This window comes from Diorhabda sublineata, chromosome 11 (assembly GCF_026230105.1).
Source record: "Diorhabda sublineata isolate icDioSubl1.1 chromosome 11, icDioSubl1.1, whole genome shotgun sequence".
Taxonomy (NCBI): Eukaryota; Metazoa; Arthropoda; class Insecta; order Coleoptera; family Chrysomelidae; genus Diorhabda; species Diorhabda sublineata.
This window is the reverse complement of record NC_079484.1, coordinates 8,826,855-8,850,492: the sequence shown is the minus strand read 5'-3', so window position 1 is coordinate 8,850,492 and position 23,638 is coordinate 8,826,855. Positions and strand designations below refer to the sequence as shown.

The following is a 23,638-nucleotide window of genomic DNA, read 5'->3' as shown; positions in this document are numbered from 1 at the left end:
ATTAATGTTTAGGAATGTGAAAACGCACATTTATCATTAAACAATAAAACTTTCATTTATATCTGACCCTTTCCATTTTCTTCCAGTGTTGTTTTGTTTTTCACTTAAAATGAAAATTTGTCGAAATCGTTATTAAATCTGCTAGTTTATTTGAAAATTAAAATGGTATATCTAAAACAATGAATGAGCATTTCTAAAAAGCAGATTGCATAGTTCTATAATAATAGGCGATAAAAACCGTTATTGATCAATTGAATTTGTGCAATAAAAATGGCACAAACGTTCAATTATACTTCTGTGAGATTAAATTTAACCGTAAAAATGTAAACATTGATATCAAATGCAGAGATTTAACCATTTCTAGTCATTACAAAAAATTGTACAAATAAGGGACATAAACATATAAATGATATAGTCGTTTCAAGACTCTAGCAATGCTGTAAAGATCAAGAAAATGCTCGCACCGGGTAATATACCGGCTGAACTAGGGAAGGGCTCAAAATATCGATATATCAAACTATCGGTAAATCAATAATCGTCGTTATTTTTTTTATCTTGAAATATCGATATTAATTTTTGAGTATCGAATTCGATATTTTTTAAGAAAACTTTATTTTACTGTATACTAACTTCATATTTCCCTTATTGTTGTAATATTCTACCTGTCCTCATATTTAATTAATTAATTATTTACGTCAACGCGCAAGCTTTGATACAAGTGCTGCCTCTCTGTGTAACCGTGACAACCATAGCTATATTGTGTTATGTTGCTTCTGTATGTGTGTGTAGTGTACAGTAAAATGGCGACAAGCGACATTACACGGTGTGATTTGTTGTGTCTTTTCGTTGTGTAATTGTTATTTTTTTAATTATAATGTCTGCAGTGTGGAACTTTTTTACTAAAAATCAACAATCAACCTGTTCCTTGTAATTTATACATAATATGTGGAAATACGACAAATTTAGCGACACATTTGAAAACAAAACATTATAATGCTTTTATACAAATGTCAACAAATTCATGATCACTAAAATCTGTAAATGGAACTAAGGATTCTATATTAGTAGAGAGATATAATTTATAATACTTTATTCAAATAATAAATAGAACTGCCGAAAATAAAAAATGCACAATTTTTTTTAACGTTCGAATAATTCTTTTATTTTTGAATACTCAACACTCTCAAATAAAAATATCGATATATTGACATATCGATATATTTTACACTACATATATCGATATTCTTTAAATATATCGATACGATATTTATCGATATAATCTTTTTTCATTTGCCCATCTTTGCCCATCCCGAGGCTGAACTAATCAAGTTTGAGACACAAAATTTATATGAACGTACTCGAATCCCCAAGGAATGGAAAGTCATCTCTTACCCCAATTCATAAGAAGAGTAGCAAGAAGGTTTGTGTAAATTATGAAGATACCTATTGCAGTAACGTCATGAAGAATATATAGAAATAATAGAACAAGAATTTGTTGTCAACGATATGAAGAAGAAACTGGATGGTTTACAGTGCTTGCTCATTCTTCAACTACTGATGCAGAAAAGTTCGCCATTAAGATTTATTTCCTCATCTGTCATATTCAGCTGATCTGGCTCCTTGCGATTACTTTCTGATGATGTTAGTCGCCTAGCTACCCCTATTGGAGCTTCCTGAACATTACATTACATTACAAACTATATTATGTTTTTCTGTTTGTGTATTTTTGGGTTAATCTTGGACATTATTAATGTTGTTGCTAATATCATCATTGGTAATATGTTTTTAGACAACATTAAAAACTTCATACTGATCTCAACTTACTAAACAACTACTCATGTCAAGACTATACAACACCTGATTTTTTGTGTCGATGAAATCTACATTTTTATCCTTATTATAACTGGATTGCACAACCATACGATTGCCCATTCTCCAACTATTATAGCAGAAAAGTTTGCCGTTATAATTTATTTCCGCATCCACAACATTCACCTGCTCTTGCTCCTGATGATGGTGGTCGACTAGCTCTCCCTATTGGGGGTTCATAAAACCCAAGAATGATCGCGGCAATATTCACATACACATATGATATCTATTCAACTCTTGGTTTCTTATATCTAATTATCTTATTTTTTCCAATAAAGACGTTGAAATATATAATTTTCATGATTATTGTATCATCATAAAGGCAATAAATCAATCTTACCTATCCTTTAATTCAAACGAATTTCTAATAACTGTGAAAGTCGGTAGAGAATGGAAATTTCCCATTCGTATTTAGCTTTTCCATATGATTTTATACTGTTTACTGTGTCAGGGTTAGGTAAGAATCTGTTTCGTGAATGGGTAATTGGACGCCTTAGTTTTTATAAATAGATGCAAAACGATCTAAAAGTAGCAGCGAATATCATGTTTTTAACATCAGTTTATTTTCGGACGTACACTCACTGAACATACCAAGGGTATGTTCTGGGCGTATACTTATGAAGAACACTGATCACCTTAATGGCGTATACTGATTATGAAACTATGTATTTAAATTTGACTCATAGTCCAGTCATTTGGTGCTTAGAAGCGCCTGTTTAAAAAAAATCAGGGTTGAAGGTTTTTTGACGAAGTCTTTCGGTGTGCTCAATCGTAATCTGAAAATTGCCATAAAAAAATGACACAGTGAAAATCGCGAAAAAACCTCCGGACTTTTTCCACAAAATCGTTTATAAGTTGGAAAGTATACTTTCTAGTGATATTTTCATTATTTACAAAATTAAAGTAAACAAAATTTATTTTAATATACATAATTTAGTTTTTGGGTACAGGGTACAATAATAATCAATGTATCAAGTACAAGGCTTTGCATAGGTTTCCTTCACTTTAATTTTAAATTGCTGATTCTGTTGCAATGCTATTTAAATTAAACACTATCTTGCTAAAAAGATTAGTGACAAATCAATCCAATGAAAGCATACACGAGACGGGAAAAGTATTAGATTTCTAGAAATAATGTTATAAAGGTCCCTAGGATCCTTGGAATTTGAATTCGTAGAAGAAAAGATAAGGTTTTATTTATCACCTCAAGCACAATACTTTAAAACAAACAATGAATAAGCAAACCATCCCTATGACCGAAACAGAAACAAAAATTTTATTATTTCAATAGATGAGGCTGATCCGAGGGCGAACTCGTTCATCTATTTCAAATTGTAACAGAAATAATTTCCTGATATTAAAAAAAAAATTTATAAAAAATACGCTGGTTTTGTTCTTCTTGGAACAACCTCTGAGTCATTGGCGTTCAGGGAACAAAGCTTACTAGCTTACTTCTCAATCTTAAATAGTTGAAGGGATTTCTGAAACACTAATAGCCTCTCAATTGTCGTTGATTTATTAGTGAAACTAATTTAATTTGGAATGATCAGTATCCATTTTTCTTTAAGGGAAAAATATATCTTTCAATCTTGAAAAAAACTTTGTGACAACAGAAAATTTCAAAACCAAGAAAAGATCGCTTAATATCTTTTACAAAACTAATACCTCCAGGTAGTAAATATGTGAGAGACGAAAACGTCGCGGGTGATCAGATCAGAATTGCTGTTATGAAAGAGGGGGGACTGAACTCATTCATTGAGGCAAGTAAAAAACGACAGGATGGTAAAATTGTTTTTTTTTTTCAAAAGGATCACTGATCCTGAATGATACCTTGAAGAAATCTCAAGAGTCAGCACCAAAAGCACATCGTTCGTGTTCACCGCCCTTTTCACTCCAAACTCATTGTTTTCTGTGTGAAGAACTTGTGTCACTAGACTATGCTTTAAAGCAAGTGAAGAAAGCACCTCTAAAACGCAATCCAGTGTACCCTGTGAGAACGGTGGAAGTAAGGGAATCAGTGCTCGCAAAAAGCGATGTCTAAATGGAGGAAGCTCAATTAAAGAATTGAAATAAATTGTAATGTAATCATTGTTAATTGTAATGTAGTAATTGTCTTTTGGATTAATTATTTTGGTGTCATTAATTGTATTGTTTGTTGTTACTTGCTGATACATTTCTTTCCATTATATTTTATCTAACATTTGAAATCTATATACAGTGTGAGTTTTATATATGGAACGCCTCAATTACCTCTAAAACGGCTTGTACGATTTTTATAAATTTTTTTGTACAAAGATATTGTGATACGTCCAGTATTATGGTGGTATTTACATTGTTGTCAGATCTTTCATTTTTCCCGGAAAAATAATGAACTTTGTTATTTCAAATGAATCACCCTATATATTTTGTGTTTTTAGACATTCTTAAGAAATACTGATTATTTTTTTTCATGTAATATTCTCTATATAAAAATGAATTATTGTTCGTTAATCTCGCTAAAACTGGATAACGGCTGGACCGATCTGGCTAATTTTGGTCTTGAATTATTTGTCCAAAGAAGGTTAGGATAGGTTAGATGAATAAATATGAAAATGCTCGGAATTAAATAAAAACAACAATTTTGTTTTTCCTTGATGTTTTGTCACAACTTTTTTTCTTTTCAGATACGAACGACTCTTGAGACGTGCCAAAACAGAAGACTTGACAGAAGTATCTGGAATTGGATGTCTTTATCAAAGCGGTGTGGACAGACTCGGCAGACCCGTTGTTGTTTTTATAGGAAAATGGTTTCCATTCAATCAAATCAATTTAGATAAGGTGAGAAATATGTAAATATTTAAAAAAAATGTAATTATTGAGAAGATAGAGCTAGAAGATAACGTAATGGAAAACTATTATGAATTGTTAAATGTTTTATGTAACATTTCAAATGAAATATTTTATTTAATCTTTCCGAAAAGAGAAATCTCAATGTCTACACCATGACTTCTAGGCTCCAAAATATGATGAAACAGACTCAAATTAATACTACAAGTTTATGGAATCTATTTAATGGAAAAGAAATTTCGAATCCGGGCTTTAATTCAGATTTCAGTGCCGATCCATTTTTATTTCTTCAGTGATTATACATTTTTTTTCTCCCTCAAACTATAATAAAAATGACGGGAAAGTTATCAAAAATCGTTCGTGATCATTTGTTTTCTCAAATAGGCTTTTGTCACTATTCGTGTGTCAATAATCAAACAGGCATACGTTGATTGACTCAGACATTAACATTAAAAACATGTCAAAGGTTCTACACAAAATAAAAAACGCCTTAATCTGTATTGGAAGTTGCTCGCATATATGGTATTCAATAACTCGAAATTTCATTAGGCGAGTTGGTTCTGGAAGAAAAACAACTGCAATTGACGACCACTTTATTGTTGTTCATAATCAACATCTTCAACAAACAGTGCGTATGATTGAAGTAAACATTATCTAACGAAGATATAAAGAACGAAACTTGTCTTCAAGGATGCCTACCACATGGCCTCAACTACTTCCAAGACATTCTTGAGCACGTCTTTAAGATGCGCCCCGACATAATAGATTCGGGAGTTTTCACGGATGAGTTGCGATATTGCCTACAATCACTTGACAATAAAGAGGGAGTTTGGAGACATGAAATTGATTTGTACAATTTGAAAAAGCTAAAGTTACAATGGAGATTATGTTCTAGTGTGGACGGGACTTTCAAGGAAAGCTCGTATAGTACAATTTCGATTGAAAATTACGTCTTAAATGGACATCAGTACATCGAAGATATTGTCCAAAGAGTTGTTGTTACCTACTCTCATTTTATCAGAAAAGGTTTCGTTTACTGCACGACACGTGGCACGACTAGGAAGAAATTGATATTTAACGATAATTTGGTCACCTCTTAGTCCTAATATCAGTCCCATTCATCACCTCTGGAAGAAACTTCAAAGACACATAACTCTCCAACCAACTGCTTTACCTTTTAACCTTCATGATCTGCGAATTACCCTTAAGGAAGAATTTGATGACGTTCCACAAGAATTGCTTACAAACCTTATTGTTTTAATGCAATATGTCATTTTGACGCTAGGGGCCACATTGGATATGAGTTGCTTAAAATTTTTTAACTATTCTTTTAGATTTTTTATTTTTAATAATTTTTTTACTACATGTTTCGATTTTCGGAAACAGTCACCGTCTGCTATAGCTGCTATACTATACAGAATATTATAAAGTTCAGAAAATATGTTTTCCCTCATTAGTACACTCAACACATTTCAACTTAATTTTCATAATATGCATATATTTTTTACATATTAAAACAAATTACATATTAGTGTACGCTAAAAAAATCCATGATCTTCGATATCGTCATCTTTCATAAAAAGTTCGTAGTGTGTTGATTGCAGTTCTGGCTTCTTCATTTGTCATTGGTGGTTCAAAACTTGCTGGATCAGTATGATCAACGTCATTTTCATTAACGTCATTATCATCCATATTCTGATTAACTATATCGATGATTTCAGCATCAGTTAGTTCCAGTAGTAGCCAGACCTTTAACACATGTTACATAATCTTCAAATTACATTTCTATGATTCCAAGTTTATTCCAATCAGCCTTTACACTCATTTTCGGTTAAATTTGATATTGTAGTTTTAGATACACTTCTCCAAGCCGTGTCTATCATCTTAATTGCATGTAATACACTAATAGATAAAGCTGACTGTTGTTCCATATATGTTATCAGTTTCCTAAGAACTTCTATTCTGTAAGCGGATTTGAAGTTTTTTTTATTATTCCTTGATCTAAGGGCTGTAGCTTAGGTGTTGTATTGGGTGAAGAAAATTTAACTTTCACTGCTTTCAATGGCGGAATTATGTTGTAAGCTTGTAATTTTACAGAAAAGCCATAACAAAAATGATTTTAAATGAAATGTTTTTTGGTTAGGTTAGGATGTAAAATGTAATGTAAAATTTACAGAGAACTAGAGAGAAAGGGAGAGAGAAAAAATAACACCAAAAAAATAAAATAATATAATGCAACATGGAGCGAAGGTTTTAAATTAAAATTTTTTTAAATCTAGCATAGCCTGATAAATTGATAGGTATGATGAAGGAATCACATTGACTTCAAATAAAGATAATTTCTTTTAGTTTGCGTCAATCTTTGACTTAGTTGTGGAGGTCGGTATTAGAACCAAATTAGAGTAATTTTTTCTTCTTCTTTCTCTTATAACCACCTCTTGGAAATCGTCACTCTCGTAGGAGGTTTTTCAATTGAAAGGAAAACTGATTTTCCTTCTGTCAAAGTTGTTGCCGATCCGCGTCTGAAGATTCTTTATATTATAAAAATCAGTGTGAGTTATTGCACTACAGCTTTGATTATTGTAACATCTCTCGTCCAAATGATATGACATACTGCCTTACGGCACTGATCATGGTGCATACAGTCGCGAGTAACTCATTGTAATAGTGACACTTGGCGCCTCACGTGGAATCTTTTAGTGTTAATGATATGGCACCATTAAAACATGTAAACATCATCTTAAAGTATACATTGAACGGAAAATTTCTATGGATGTTGCACTATTGAAATAGGAGTGCGATGTTTTAAATTTCTCACTAATTAAATTATTAGTTATAATTATTAAGGAATGTACAAAGAAAGAAAGAAAACTTTCTAGAACTTTTACACTCAATATTATTTGTTTTCTTTCAGGCATTGTTGTATCTAATAACTCTTCTTGACCCTATCGTCAAAGGAGATTACGTTATAGCGTATTTCCATACGTTAACATCAAGTAATAACTATCCATCGTTCACATGGTTGAAAGAAGTTTATAACGTTTTACCATATAAGTACAAGAAGAACCTCAAAGCCTTCTATATAATTCATCCAACGTTTTGGACAAAGGTATGTACTTTTAATATACATATACCGTTTCTAGAAAATTTCATTTGATTGGTTTCTCTCGCCAGTATAAACAAGGAATAGCTCTACCACTTCATATTATATCCTATAAACGGATTGGTTGATTTCCGGTCCGGCTGTTTGGCTTTTTGAACTGATTTATAAATAGCGGAAAACAACATTCCTCCTCCTTGATTATGAAAACTATAAAAATGTATTTTTCCCGAGTTATGTGCCACGTAAGATAATCTAACCTAAGCTAAAGTGAACCTCACCTATAGTCTATTTTTTCCATGAGAGAGTAATAAAATGATGAAGCATTCATAGTACATAGGTGTGGGCGGCCGTTGAAGCCGTTGAGCACACAAGCCTTCAGATAGGCCCGTCGTGTCCCACTTCAAGATACCAAAGGTCGATGTCCTTTGAGAAGCCGATCAGGCGCTTTGGCTTAAACCCTTTGATGTTGACAGGTTGTGGGGTTTGCCCAGGTGTTTAAACCGCGCCCGTGTGATAACGTGGTCTGCAGATTCGTCCTCCTCCATGCACCAGTGGCACTTCGGATCATCCATGATGCTCATGGTGTGAAGGTGACGTCTTAGATGGCAGTGTACGGTTAGAAGTCCATTTACTAGTTTGATTTCGAGCTTATTTAGCTGGAGCAGTTATTTGGTGAGAGACTAACGGGGTCCATCTATATGAGCCTTCGCTTGTTCCATGCCAGGTGCCTCCATCCATCTCTGCCTAGCCCGCCTTGCGAGAAGACTGTTGAGAGACGTGATGACAGCGCTTTTGGCTACACCAAGAATGAATTCTGGGCCCATTGGTTAGTTCGCCGATCCCAGTTCGCTTCGTCGTTGCCTTTGTTTCCCGAGTGACCGGGCACCCAAACGAGCTGGATCTTGCAGTCATCACTCACCATATTTTGAAGGACTCTCTTACACTCCAGCACTAACCTAGAGCTTACCTTTGCAGCCGTTATAGCTTGTAAGGCAGCTCTGCTGTTTGTGCAGATCGAAATTACTGCGTTTCTATGGCGTCGTTTGTGTATTGCACGTCTACATCCCATCACAGCGAATACCTTGGCTTGGAAGACGGCACCATTCCACTGCTCACGATCAGTGATGTGTGCCTCCAAACTCTTATTATCAACGGTCGAAGGCGTCATTTGGTCGCTGTCCTTAGAAATGATTGGGCATTCACCTGTGGCCTGCGTTCAGATTTTTGCATGGCGAATTGATCCAGTCCGCAGTTCTTTGTGGATGGTCAGCTTGTAGGCTGTTCTCATGGCTTCGAATTGTATCACAAGATCCAGGGGTGGGAGTTCTAGAAGGGCCTCAAGAGCGCTAGTTGGGCTTTTGATCCCTTCCGACCAGCCCGATAACTGTTATTACTGCACCGCTCTTACTTAAGGTCTCCGAAAAAATAGAAAAAAGTATTACGCTTTTACCTTGTCGGTTTTTCGGTAAGGATTTTCCGGAACAAGGTGTCGCTTCTGGCGGGAGTTTTCCAACCACATACATTTCTAACACTAAAACTTTCACGCCTGTACCGTACCATTGTTTACGGTATGTTTCTCGTCTTGTAAAATAGGCTGCCATTTTCATTTGCGTCCAGAACGAACAGCCAGAAATACCGTTTTGTGATGAACTTTCATCTAGCGGTTTACGAGCTCTCTCCGTCTATAATATACAGTTGATTTATTCTATTTGAAATTCTTTCAAAGTGAAGAAAAACTTGAACATTTGCAAGTTATTAATATGAATTTTATTGTGCAATAATTGAAATATAAATACTTTTTAAGATGATGACCTGGTGGTTCACAACATTCATGGCACCGGCAATAAAACAAAAAGTAAACAGTTTACCAGGAGTGGAGTACCTATATGCTGTTATGTCCCCAGATCAATTAGAAATTCCAGCGTTTATTACAGAACATGACATGACTGTAAGTAGAACTAGAATATCAGTATTTTTATCTTAAAATTTATAGTTTGGAAATGAATTCCGTAAAATTTTCAACATGATGAACAACTTCAATACATGGAAAATCATCTGCCTTCAAATGTTGCAGTCAAGGTATTTGGGTAGCTCAGAAATTTTTGCGTCTTAAAAGTTCCACAAGACTTTTTAAATTGAACCATAATACATTGTTGACTTGAATTTTTCTCATTGAATATTCTCAGTAAATTGCTCACGGAAGCAAAACAAAATTTACAAACAAATATTTTCAATGAACCATTCCTATATTGTATTATACTATAAATACACATCAATCTAGTGCTGGCTGAATAGAATGTTGTTTTGCGGTAGACAACTGAACAAAACTCAACGACTGATCCACCTAAGTATCATATGCGCAGCTAAACACGCCGCTTCCTCATCTTATAGTGAAAAAAAGGCATTTAACGGATCCCACAGGCTGTAGGTAGAAAAATTCAAGGCAGGAAATCTGACATGGCACTCAAGCTAAAAATCAGTGACAAACCAATGGGCCAATTGCATAACAACATGGTCACATATATCCCATTCAAGGTGGTAATTAACGACCTCCTATCATGGGTCAATAAGGAGCTTCTGCAAAATTGAAATGCATTTTTCTGGTATATTGATAGTACGAAGCTAGCGCAAATAGCTGCATTGAACATTTTTGGACTAAACGGCTGCAGCATTCCGTTTTTGTTTTGAAGTACTACTACTACATCCACTGGCACTACAGCCTTCAAAGAGCCTTGGCCTCGTCCACTATATTGGTCCAATGCTCTGCATGTCCACCCCCTCACACCTAGCTCCCGAAGATCCACTTCAACATCATCCAGCCATCGTGTGCGCGGTCGCCCAACCAATCGCCGGTAATATGGATTCTGCCGGTTCATTTACCCCCGTTCCTCAGACACACGCTCCAAGTAGCCTAGCCATCTGAGTCTGGCTCTCTTGACTTGTATCAACAGTGTTTCAGAGTCAGGTTGAAGAGAATACACGAAAGGGCGTCTTCTTGTCTGAGACCTTGTCCTATTTGAAATTCTCGTGAGGTCTCCCCCGCTATCTTCACTTTGATCTTGGTCTTAGCTAACGTCATCCATACCTGGCGAATAAGTTTCGGAGGAATACCAAAAATACTCCTCAATAGAGCGATGGGAACAATGAGCTGAAGAAATGAAAGCATAGGATCCTACAATATAAAAAATTGAAATACGAAGTTTTGATCGGAAAAAAATATGAAGGGGGCATGCGCCCTATATAGATATACATGGACGTGCTCAGAATGAACTCAGAAATGACATATTTCAAGGTCTTGGGAGAATTTTTCCCTTAAAAATAGAATTTCCATAAAATGTTTATAAATAATAAATAATCAATATTTTTTTTATATTTTTCAGATCAATGGTATAAGATACTTTCAACCCGTGACGACATAACTGTGGGTCTAATGAGAGTGAAAAGAAAATTTCAAATCTAGTATTAACCAGTTCCCCCAGGTGATAAGTCGCAATATATTTTTCAACTAGTGCTAAATAAGTTGTGTGTGCCAACTAAGAAAAATATTTTAGAACATTAAGTGTTGAGCGCTGCAAATATAATATAGGAAAAGGCAAAACTCTATATTTTTCCATTAATTTTGTCCATTATTAAGCCGTATAATTGGTACAAATGATGGAGATCTAAAGGGCTAAGCGTTATATTCCAGGAGTTTTAAATCAGCTTTGTTGAAGATTAAAAATAGCAGTAGTATTTTTTTTTTTGAAAAATACAATACAAAAAATTATCCACCTACAAATTAATTTTAGATATCTTTATTTTAAATTTAAAACTACGATTTAATACTTTACATTTTTGATAATTGACTAATAGATTAGTTTTATTGACTGAGATTTTAATTATACATTTGACGTTTGATTATAGATTATCAATCTTGTTCTATTGACCAAAATGTCAAAAAATATACATTTTTATAAAAAATTACATTAAATAATTTTGGTTTACTAATTCTGATTTCCAATAGTAGAAACAAATTGAAAATCTACTCAAAAATCATTGGTATTCTTTCTCTTTGAAAAATGAACTTTCCTACCACCACTCTTATTGCTTGTTCTCACTATGACTATGATTCCATTTTTTTAGAAGTATATCCTTACCAATGCTCCACTCTCAACATTTCCATTTCTATTTCCTGTATAAAATTTCCAATTTGTTTTTCTTTCCTAATAACCTTTGTCATTTTTTTTAATTCTTTAATATTACTTATTATTGCGATTTTTTTTGCAAAATATCAAAACTTTTTCGTTCTGACTTTGCAAAACTGGATTCAAATTAACACATTAATGCCCAGAATTATAAACAATTCCTGAGATGTTTAAAAAATTAAAAGTGTTTTTTGTTAAAGCTGAACTAAAATATACCATAAAAAATAAACCATTTTTTGCCTCTCATATATTGTTATCCATTTAGTCTACACCTACATGTACGTGTTGCACATTTTGATTGCATGAGGATGCTGCACATATACTTCCATTTTGTCTTTCACTAAAAATCTTCGGCAGTTTGTATGGATTCTACACCATACTCATCAAGTCGTTAAAATCTTCTTCAGTTATAAGATAGTGTTTTGATGGTTCCGGTAGGTAAAAATTCCTTGTTAGAATTACTTCTGTTAGAACTAAGAGGTGAACTACTTATTTGAAATAATTTTTTCTATGGCTCAGGTACTGGTTGTCATGTGCAATTGGAGTAGATGAAGATTCAAGGTCGGGATATACGATAGGTTTTGCATTTCTTCCTCTACACGTATTTTACTCGGATTTATAATGCAAAAGTAACAGTCATGGATGTGGTTTTTCGGTTCTCGCCATATTCTTGTTATGGCAAATTTTTCTCACTTTTTATCACCTCGATACCAACCTTAAATATGGAAATAAAAATTAATACGTATATAAGATTTGCTGATAAATTAACAATTACTCACCTTTCAAACATCTTTTACAATAACTACAAGCAATGTATGGAGCCCATGGCTTGTCTTGATTCCGAACAGGACAGTCAAAATATGCTTCGTCGGTTTCACAGACAGAGAACGTAAGATGTCTTTGGTTCATATTTTATGTCTCTAACTTTAATAAATTGACCAAATATAAAACAAAATGCATCAGCATCATATTTATCCTATCGCGATGACATTTTAACATTTTCTAGAAATGTACAAGACATCTGATCGTTGTTTATCACCCAAGTGCCGTCTGGAGACACCCTACTCTGATCTCACAGTATTTTTAAATGTATTATAACTAATTGAAATTTATAAAAAACTTGTATTATTTCTATAATTATCACAAAAGCTAACTTTATATCAAAAAATTGTATTTTCTTTTCGTTTTTATGTATAATTGACCGAAAAATCATAATATAAACTTTAGAACAAAGAACGAATATGTTTTTGTTGAGTCGTGTAATCGATAAAGTTTTGAATTAATTTATCCTGAATTTTTAATTTGAAATAAGTTATCCTGAATGTTATATCTACTTGGTGTGGTTTTAAATGTTAATCTTTCTAAGAAAAGTATTTTATTTGTTATTTTATGATCGGTTTTTAAATTTTGCATTTTACTCAAATCAAATTTAATTGTCTTTGTGTTTTATATTGTTTACGATGTTAAAACACTTTTACTCTGAAGCCGCTTTCCACATGAGAGGTTCCCAATGTTATATTTTAGGTTTCTGAAGATCTACTATGTGGTAATTGTTTTCATTCTGATAAATAGCAGGAAACACTAAACGGGATAAGATAAAGAAAAAGGCACTAGAAAATAAACAAAACGGAAATATATAACAGGACAGATAAAACAAAAAATGGCTGAATTGGTACACACGTATTGTATAAATGAAGAGAGATTGGAGAAACTGGGGAAAAGGGAAAATTTTTAACAGAATTAAGGAAAATGGCGGAATAAAAATGAGAGTAAATAAAATAGGTATAAGAGGGACTGAGAGATCGAAAACCTAATCGTTTCAATAGATCTGTTATGAACTAAGTAATTTTAATCATTTCCGTATAATAAAATTGGTCAGTGCCTTCTTTCTTTTGTCATCTGGATTATATTTTACCGATAGTCTTTAATTTTTGTTTTAAAAACACTAAGTACAGTTTTATTTCAATATTTTTTGACAGTTTTGGTCCAAAAACATTTTTTGATAATTTTATGGTAATAGTAATATAATCATAATTAATTAGTTATATCTTAACCTATTGCCAGATTAACTGTAGGTAAGTTGACTACTACTGTAAAATAATAAGAATTTTTAATAGAAAAACTAAATCAATTAAATATGAAAATATTGCTCAGGTGCTATTGAGTCTAATCTAGACTGTACCTCAACAATATTATCATGTGGTGCCATAGTTTCTTGATTATCATGTTGTGGTATCATTCAAATTAGACTCCATACTATTTTTACTGTCTTGTATTTTTCAAATTGGAGTGTGTTTTATTTATCTCTCTATATTTTTATTTTATATTCATTACAAATACAGTTTGCTCTTTATTTAAACAAATTATTTATATTAATTTTAAATTTTGAGGTTATTGAGACATAGTTGTCTGAATTGTTCTTCAAACTTTTTTGTAATTCGTTTTCTAAATGTATAAATTGTTTTATGACATTCTTCAGTTTGTCTTGATGTGTATTTATTTTTTCTGTTTTGTCCTTCAGTGTGCCTCTTTTTACTTTGTTCGACCAAAACTCTATTTTTTTTATTAACGGATGTAATAAAAAAGTTTATATTTTGTGGTTCATTATTACAAACTTGAGATTTGATAAAACCCACAAATTAAAGACTGTAGGTTTGCGTCGGGGCCAGTTTATGGAAATCAATTTGTCAGGGAAACGTTTCCTTTCAATAACATATTATAGAGGTTTTTACTACATAAAGAAGCTGTCTTTTTTGTGGACTGTATCTTTATTTTTTATCACTTCTATCAACAAATTTTTATAAAGAAGCTGGAGGAGATTACACTTTTCCCGCGAACCTCACCCATGTTAAAAGAAGAAGTATTGAAACCATGCGATGTTGTAACTTTGGCATGGTTGTTGGAGTGTATTTAACACATATTGTATAGGATTGCCGCGTTCTGCTAAAACCATGTCCTTTAATTATAGCCAGGGAAGTCTTACCATTCTTATATTATAAAATTCTCTAACACTTCCACATGCCACTCTTAATTTGCTGTAACTACACGACCTACTGTAACCTCAATTCTATAACTGGCTTTCTAGAGTTACAATTCTTGCACCAATCAAACTTTTTATGGTTATTTTAATGATGCAGAATAAACTCTCATGCACCCTTCGTAATTGATGATTCGATTTCTCACGAACAAACTTATATAAACGACTCTCCACGTATTCTGCAGCTCTTGATGACCTTGAACGCCCGGATTTCGGTTTTTAGTGTCAAATCGGTTTCCTCAAATTTTTTGACATACCCTCCTTGGCGCATAATTCAAGTGACAACTGTAGAATCTTCTGCGCTCTTAAGTCGCCGAATCACCGTTAGTTGGAAAATTTTTTGAGAAGCCTTGTATATGTAATTTCACGATTTGATTTTCGGTTAATTAAAAAAAGTTCTTACAGTGCGTACAAATCAATTAATAATTTTTTAATTGGGCAATACGCTATTATCACTTTCGGTTTTATTTTAAAAATATCATTTGGTTGATTTGTGATTTTCATTATATTAAAATTAAGATAAATGAAATACACTGTATTCGAAGTCTTGAACAGGATGGTCGAATTCAATTTCATTAGTCTTTTTTACCATCCTGGTACTTTACATGCTTTAATGTGTATAATATCGTTAAGTTTGAAAACCTATCATGTCTTATCGGCATTGTGAAAAAAAATTGTTGAATATTTTGTTATTTAAAAAATGTAGAGCTAGAAACTTTGTATCTGTTGTCCCTAATTAATTTGTCGTTCTAGTATAAGTTATACAGGATCATTACTCATAATCATTGGGAATATACAAGACTGTAGCTAAAATTTATTTACAGGCGAAACAAAATACACAAATATATATGCACCACATTTATATGTGCAAAATAGCTCGATGGGCATGTAGACGCAAGGCTTGGGATCATCGCTCTACTACTTTCCTCCATTTATTTTTGTTCATGGGTGCTTCATGCCATTTTTCTACTCCTATTTTTTCTATATTTTTCTTCTCTACATGCTTCTATCCAGTTTTTCTGTGGACGCCTCTTCCTTTTCGCTCCTTCTTCTCTTAATAAGGATCTTTTCACGCAACTATTTTTCTGTCTATATGCCTCATCCAACGCAGTCTTTGATGTGACCACATATCCCATCTCAACTTGACCATCCTTCTTATTACTTTTTTTCCCTTATGTTTATTTTGTTTTCTTCTTTTTTGTTCATGGTCGTTGCCATACGGCACCACATGCATAATTAAATAATTGAATATTAATAATAAATCATTGACTAGTAGACATTTTATCATTAATGACAAATTAAACTCTTTTCTTTATTACTAGATTTCTATCATAAAAAAGTTAAATTCAGAACAATCACCTATGATAGACCAAAAAGTTATAAATGAACGGTTTTTATAATAATTATAAAGGTATACAATTTCAACAAATACAAGAATTCAATCAATTTTTCAAGGTGGAAAAACAAATATCAAAAAAGCTTCATCAAAAATTGAAAAAAATATATTAAATGAACGGTTCCCAAGTATATGATAGAACTTTTATGAATAAATAATTGATCACTTCTTCTTGTAGAGAAATTTAATCAGTACAATTTAGTTCAACCTTGTACATTCCCATTCATTTCACAATTATTGCATTAATTTTTATTAGTTGGTCAGATTTTATACATTAATTCGTATTTATATAGATTGAAACGCCAATTAGACAGATGTAATACATAATTACTAATAATAAGGGACCTGGAATTTGTACCTGATGTACCTCTTTGAATTATACTTGAGATATTTATTTTGTAGGTATTCAAATTGGAAAGTAGTTCTATCTTGAACCAGAAGAGGTGTTTTACTGTATATTATGAATCCTATTGTTAACTAATATTCAATTTCAAAACAGATGAACACTTAAATAATACGTTTTTATGGTTTATGTATTATGACTGTCTTATTGTATACACTAAAAATACAGGGATGAAAACTACTGGCCTTCTAAGCTTCTATCTCCATATCTTCATTCAAGAGTAAATCATTATATGCATAAATAAAATTTTGTACTATTGATATTATAATATTATTTGTCGTATTAGTCACTTTATTTTTTGACTTAGCATTTAATACTTAAACTAAGGAAGCGTCTTGCAAAATATAAAATTCTTACTATACACCAAAATGCATCCTTCTAATTCAAACATTTTGTGGAATGTAAAATTAAGTATTTTTGTGAATGGTACTCATCCAGTTTTTCACCTTGGTCATTGGATGGATAAACATTATTCTTATGCTATTATATTTGCCTCTTCAAATACTTTTCAGTGTCCTCCATCCGCCTAGTTTTTAGCTCCCCTACTATTTTTTACACATTTTTCTTTTAATTCCTAAACTTGTTACTTTCTTGGTCTTTTTCGTTTTGTCTTTTGAATTTTAAACTGCTTATATTATTGAACTAATTTTAATAACAATGTAATTATGTTTTTATTTTATTTATTTTCAAATAAAATATCCAATATTTTGCAAGATGACTTTACCACTTACTAATCCTCAAATCTATGACATTCCTAAGAGTGCTATTGATAGTCACATATATATTTTTTTGCCATGAAGTTATATATTATTATTATGGTGCACTATTTTTCCAGATTATAGTCTAAGAGTAAGAAATTATAAGTTTGATAAATAAATAGACACTTGGCAATGTTTATAAATTCCTTACACGGTTGCCAGATGTTATATTTTGAATGGCTTATTTTCTTTTATTAAAATAGTTGCCTATATAGTGAATATTGTTAAATACTACCTTTATATGAAAAAAATATTTCTATTAATATACTTTTTTCTTAAATGTTACTAAATGAAATTACGTGGCGATTGTTGAATGTGTTTTTATTTTATATAACAGTTGGAAACTCTTTAATATGAATTTTAATGGTTATTTGTTAAATAAATGCAAACAGGATATTTTAAAATGTTTAGCATTTTGATATTAATTATAGATAGTGCATATTTTGTCGACAATTATTTTAATAATGTGTAATGTTCTACATAACTCAAAAAACAAGGTTTTCTGATTTTTCTCACAATTGTTAATATGGTTTTGAAATATCCTGGAGGTATGTTAATTCTAATCACAATATTGTAAAATTTGCTATTGCAAATAAAGCGGATTCACCAGATACCAGAGTGATCATTTGACAACATACCCTATTTCCTTTCCATAAAATTGTATTGATGTGTTGACATTCTATGTATATTATCTTCAATGTGTTCAGTGTTGTTAAGTGTATTGTGCTCAATTTGTTGAATGTTGTTGAATGGGGTTTTTGCTCATCGCATTGAACACAATATACTAAACACAACATACCCGAACTAATAGAACAACATAGAATGTCGCTACACCAAACAACACTCAACGCATTGAACACAATACACCAAATAACAACACTCAACATATTGAGCACAATACACTAACCAACACTGAACACATTGGTGTTTTGACTCAACACATTAAATACAATACATCAAATACAACGTACACGAGCTAATACGACATCAACACACCCAACAGCAACACTGAAGATATTGAACAGAATGTGCTCATTGTTTTTAGTAAATTGTATTCAATGCGTTAAATTTTGTTTGGTGTATTGACATTCTATGTGTTGTTATTTCTATTAGGTCGTGTACGTTGTGTTTGGTATATTATCTTCAATATTGAGTGTTTTTGTGTATTTATCAAATATTGAATGAAGTTTGGGATCGTATATATGGAAACAAGAATTTTAGTAAAACTTCTTTTATTAACTGAAATAAGTTAGGTGACAACTTGTTTTGGATAATAACAGATTCCTGTCAAATATACTACACAGAGATAAAGTTGTGTATATACAATTATTTTTTCAATTGATTTATTTCTATTTATCGTCCGTCTCTTTCAATTACTTTCTTTTTCAATCAAATTAATAATATTCGCATCATCGAAAGAATGTAAATATACATACACTACAAAAAACATTGATAAAACTACCTATGTCAGATAACAATTGCATATTATAAATGTTTCAAAATTTGACTATATTCTCAATTATATTTAAAATTTGTTAAAAATTACCAATATACTAATGTTTCAATTCATCAGAGGATCATATTTTTCTTTTCACTTTTTAAAAATATTAAATTTTATGTAAACTAAATTAAGTTTCTGTAAATTATTTATTCATTCACTCACTTATTCAATTATGGGAAAAGAAAAAATAAAAACACCCATGACTTTGTTGTTAAAAGCAGGGATATCCTGAACACACTTTTTTTATTGATAATACCCGCAATGCATTCAGATTGATTGTTTTGGATATTAAAATCCTTTATAATTTTGCTATTTCGTTACTGTGGCGTTACCGTCTCAAATGTTAATATTTAACTTTTCCTGTAAGGGATATGTTGACAGTTTTGCCATATTGTTCAATCAAACAAAAAAAACAGTTTGCTTCAATTTTTCCTACGAAGTGTATTTTAAAAATTGACTGTATGTCTGTTATGAACATTTAAAATGGCAAAATAGCACCTACATCATACATGCTATAAATGTTGTGTTTCCAATTTTACAATGTAGAACAGGCGTTTCATCAAAATTTATCAAATAAAACAAAATTTGACGAAAATTTCATCCTGTTAGCTCTATCAACTCCAATGTTGAGTAGTCTTTATCTTTATTCTTGCATTCATGACTGCCAATAATTTAGCTTATGAAAATACATGACTGTGAGATTTAGAATTTTTAAAATTTAATATTTTAGCTAAAATGTCATCCTTCACTTCTTTTGCCAGAACAGTTCTATAATTTCCAACTGTCTGTTGTTTTTTCCTTGTAGTTTCTTCATTCCTGCTTTCTAGACTGATAGTCTAAAATTCGAATTAATTTTTCCCTACTCATGCACTAAGATCTTTGTAGATAATAAATTTATTACGACAAATTTAAGCAAGTAACTTATTTTTCCTAATAATTCGTCATCGGATTCAAATCTTTGGCTGTATCTGTGATAGTATTGAGTGATAATTAGAGTTTTTCCTCCACTGAGCTAAATACAGTTTCTAAATGTGAAACTGAACAAAAAATAATTACAATATGTCGCAAATAACTTGATGAAATCAAAAAAATATGATCCTTATATAAAATCCAGTATCAGAATGTTTCTTCTAAAAGAAAATGAGCAATAAAATACCAATTTATGTTTATAATTGTAACCACAATATTTATGCACATTAAATCCTTTTTAAAACTCCGTTGTTCAGAAATTTTTTTAATTGAAATCGATACTTATTTTCTCTTTCAGGGCTATTCCCATAAAGTGAAAGGGCCACAACTACCTTGCAATATAAATAATTATTGTGTCTGTAATCTATTAAGTATAAATATATTTCAGTTCTAGGAACTCTTGGAAGAAACACTCAGAATACTGTAAGTGCAAATAATAATTATTTTTGGGGCTCGGAAAACATCTATACAAGCTTAAATTGGGTGATTGCTATAAGATACAAGTGAATAAAAATTAGTTCTCATATTGCGATTTTTTATTATGATTTTGGGGATGATTCACAATGTATCTTGGTTCAACCGTAATTTCTACTAAGAATATTACCCTAAATATTTATTTGTATATTTGTCAATAACAAAATCCAGAAGAATTCCATAGAATCAATATCTGAATAATATATTACCTCATAACCGAAATAGTCGATAATTTTTGAAACAAAAAAATAGTAGGATGAAACTTATTATTAGTGTGTGTTTTTAATGGTAAAATATGGCTTTTTTTTGATTTTCACCAAAAATATAAGTATCTACAACTAATGTTGTTACACTTTTATCACATAACCTCAAAATTTATGTGAAAAATTGAAAAAACCATGTTTTTGGTTTTTTATTTATATCTTTTAGAAAATCTTTTTTTACCAAATTGAAAATTTACCATTCCTTGTCCTAAACACACTGTAATTTTTCTGATTTGAAATATTTATTATTTCACCCTATTTTGACTTAATATCCAAAAAGCATCCCAATTTTCTATCGAAAAATCTCACGATTTTTCTAAAAAGTTGGTAGGTGTTTTGTTCGTTGAAATGTCTACTTTCTGAAGGTATGAAAAAAAATATACAATACTATTGAAATTTTTTTAGAAAATGAAAAAAAAAAACGAAAAAAGCACGAATCTGAAAATTTTTTTAGTCGTTATGGACAATAGAAAAATTTTCATGGTTCTGAAAAATGCACCAACGTGGAAGAATAAAACTACCAGAGATTTGATAATTCAGATGAAAGTCTGAATGAAGAACAAACGCAGACTAGAAGTAATATTGGATATATAGGGGGCAAAATTTTTGGAGTTTGGATTGAAGAGGTCCTGTATGGGCTAGAATTAGGCTATTAGCGGGTGAAGTGGGTGAGTTTTTGTAAATTTGACATCAAAATCGTAGCCAACAGCCCCGAAAACCTTAGAAGTGATAACTTCATGTAGTATGGGAAAAGGGGTGGTTGTTAGGGGGTAAGTTTTTGTGAAGTTGACATAGAATTCGAAATCAGCGACTTCAAAAATAAACCGAATAAGGGATTTCAGATCGATAACTTGAACAATTCAGTTTTGTCAAGTTTTTGGAAATTTGGACCCACTGTGCCTACCCCGTGTATGTAATTTGATCATCTCTTAGGCAATATATTTTTTTATGTTCACATTTTTTCTGTGAATGTATAAAAAAATAATTCCTATTTGAATGTACTCAATGATAAAAAAAATAACAGAATCATCAATAGTAAAGAAATAAAAAGATATATGAAGAAAAAGGGGGCTAAAGCATCTGTGCACAATATAGAAAGGAATATTGGAAATAACCAAAGAAAGTCTTTCACAATTATTATCAAAATAATATCATAACTGGTTTAGGCATTTTAAGTGAATAAATATTTAATAATGAAAATTAGTTGTCAATTAGTTAGAAAGATATGTTACGGTTCTAAAGATAAATTAATTTTTCAGATATTCATCTGCCAAATTCTTCGAGATAACAAACAAATGAGTAAAACTGAGCTGTTTTTATCGCAAGCACGCAGTTTACAGGCACCGCACATCTTATAATTGTCAAAAGTGCTCTAAGTGTCTCTCAATCATAAAACAACGATATATATTTAGGATTAACCCAAACTAAGTACTAAAAATTCGTCAAATCTATATTAACGTTAGATATTTTAACAAAAAAGTAGTACACAGTTTTGGCTACCTTAAAAATACCATGAAAATTATTTTTTACGAATTTAGGGAGAGGGATATTGGATATTGGTAAAAGGGTTGTTTTTTAGTGTAGCCGATGGGGACGAGATGGAAACATCCAAATTGGGGGGGCCAAAGGTCACAGTTTCTCTTTGGCGGGTACCCAAATGTTTGGTCCCGATTGTTCCTTGATTACATCCTTCACTTGGTTATAAATGTCTTCAGGAGTATCACCTTGTACAACGGCTGTGAAAAAATTTAAAACTATTAGAATTAAATAAATCGACTTTTAGTGTTTTTATTGTCATGAAATGTAAGAAAGTATAGGCTCGGACTGGGACGACTTGGGGCTCTCTGTCCTCTTAACGTCTTCAGAGACTGAAGGTAAAAACGAGTTTCTTTAGTCTTTGAAGACGATAACTTGTTATCGAAACGCGCGTCAGACGGTGTAATTTTGAGAGTTGGTGTAGTGGTAGTGTAAACAGCGTGTTCATTATGAATATCCCCAACAGTTCCAGAACTTCCAATTTAATCTTGGGAGGTGTGGCAAATTTTGAAAAATTAGGCATTTGAAAACGTATTTTACACTATTTGGGAACTTCCAAAGAAATTCAGTTAGTTATTTATACAAATATTCTTATTTTAAACTTCTTTTTCAGTTAAGTTGGAATTCCTGAAACGTTGGCGATATTCATAATGAACACACTGTTTATACTAACACTCACAATTACACTGTCTGGCGCGCGTTTCGATAACTAAGTCATCGTCTTCAGAGACTGAAGGTAAACTTTACTTGGTTATTGAAACGCGCCTCAGTTAGTGTTGGTGTAGTGGTGGTGTAAACAGTGTATTCAGTATTTTTTATCAGTGTTTTAGAGGATACCACAACGCTACAAAACACATTGTGTAGAACTTTCTTTTTGTATGTTAGATGGAGAGGAAGACCTCCACGAATCTTGTTTGTTCGAGCCTACAAGGGTATTAACTAATTTTAGTAAGTTTACCTGTGAAGTATTCGCCAAATTCTTGCTCCATTTTGATTGCCCGCTCGAAAGTTTTCTTAGCTTGTTCTTCTGTCATCCTTTTATTCATCTCCCTACAAAAATAAAAATGTATTTAGCAAGAAAACTCAACTAAAAAAAAAAACGTTTCATCAGTGGTGGTTTTTTACTTCGATTTAAGAAAATTGGAAAAGAATTTTGTTCACATGAAAAAGACAAGTTTTGAATTTTTCACAAAAATAAAATTAAATTGATAAAAATTGTTATATTATTATATATCTTACTTTAAAAATACTATATGAAATTTTTTGCTTAAAATAATGTATTTCAACAATTCTTTGACATGAAAATAACCAAAAAACTT

The 23,638-nt window shown here is 31.7% G+C and overlaps 2 protein-coding genes across 15 annotated transcripts in view; one reads left to right on the top strand and one right to left on the bottom strand.

The window, feature by feature from the left end:
• LOC130450236 (protein GDAP2 homolog) overlaps positions 1-18,665 on the top strand; it is an 87,211-nt gene extending 68,546 nt beyond the window's left edge. The window contains exons 9-12 of the mRNA XM_056788525.1: positions 4,533-4,686; positions 7,610-7,804; positions 9,603-9,746; positions 11,179-18,665. Coding sequence (XP_056644503.1) covers positions 4,533-4,686; positions 7,610-7,804; positions 9,603-9,746; positions 11,179-11,217 — 532 coding nt within the window. The 3' untranslated portion in view covers positions 11,218-18,665. The remainder of the gene's footprint in view (positions 1-4,532; positions 4,687-7,609; positions 7,805-9,602; positions 9,747-11,178) is intronic.
• Positions 18,666-18,791: 126 nt separating this feature from the next.
• The window catches only part of LOC130450233 (disks large 1 tumor suppressor protein), a 1,338,131-nt gene continuing 1,333,284 nt past the window's right edge, over positions 18,792-23,638 (bottom strand). For all 14 annotated transcript variants that reach the window (XM_056788522.1, XM_056788521.1, XM_056788509.1 and 11 more), the window contains 2 exons: positions 23,278-23,369; positions 18,792-22,519 (listed from right to left, as the gene is read on the bottom strand). In XM_056788522.1, coding sequence (XP_056644500.1) covers positions 22,413-22,519; positions 23,278-23,369 — 199 coding nt within the window. In that variant the 3' untranslated portion in view covers positions 18,792-22,412. The remainder of the gene's footprint in view (positions 22,520-23,277; positions 23,370-23,638) is intronic.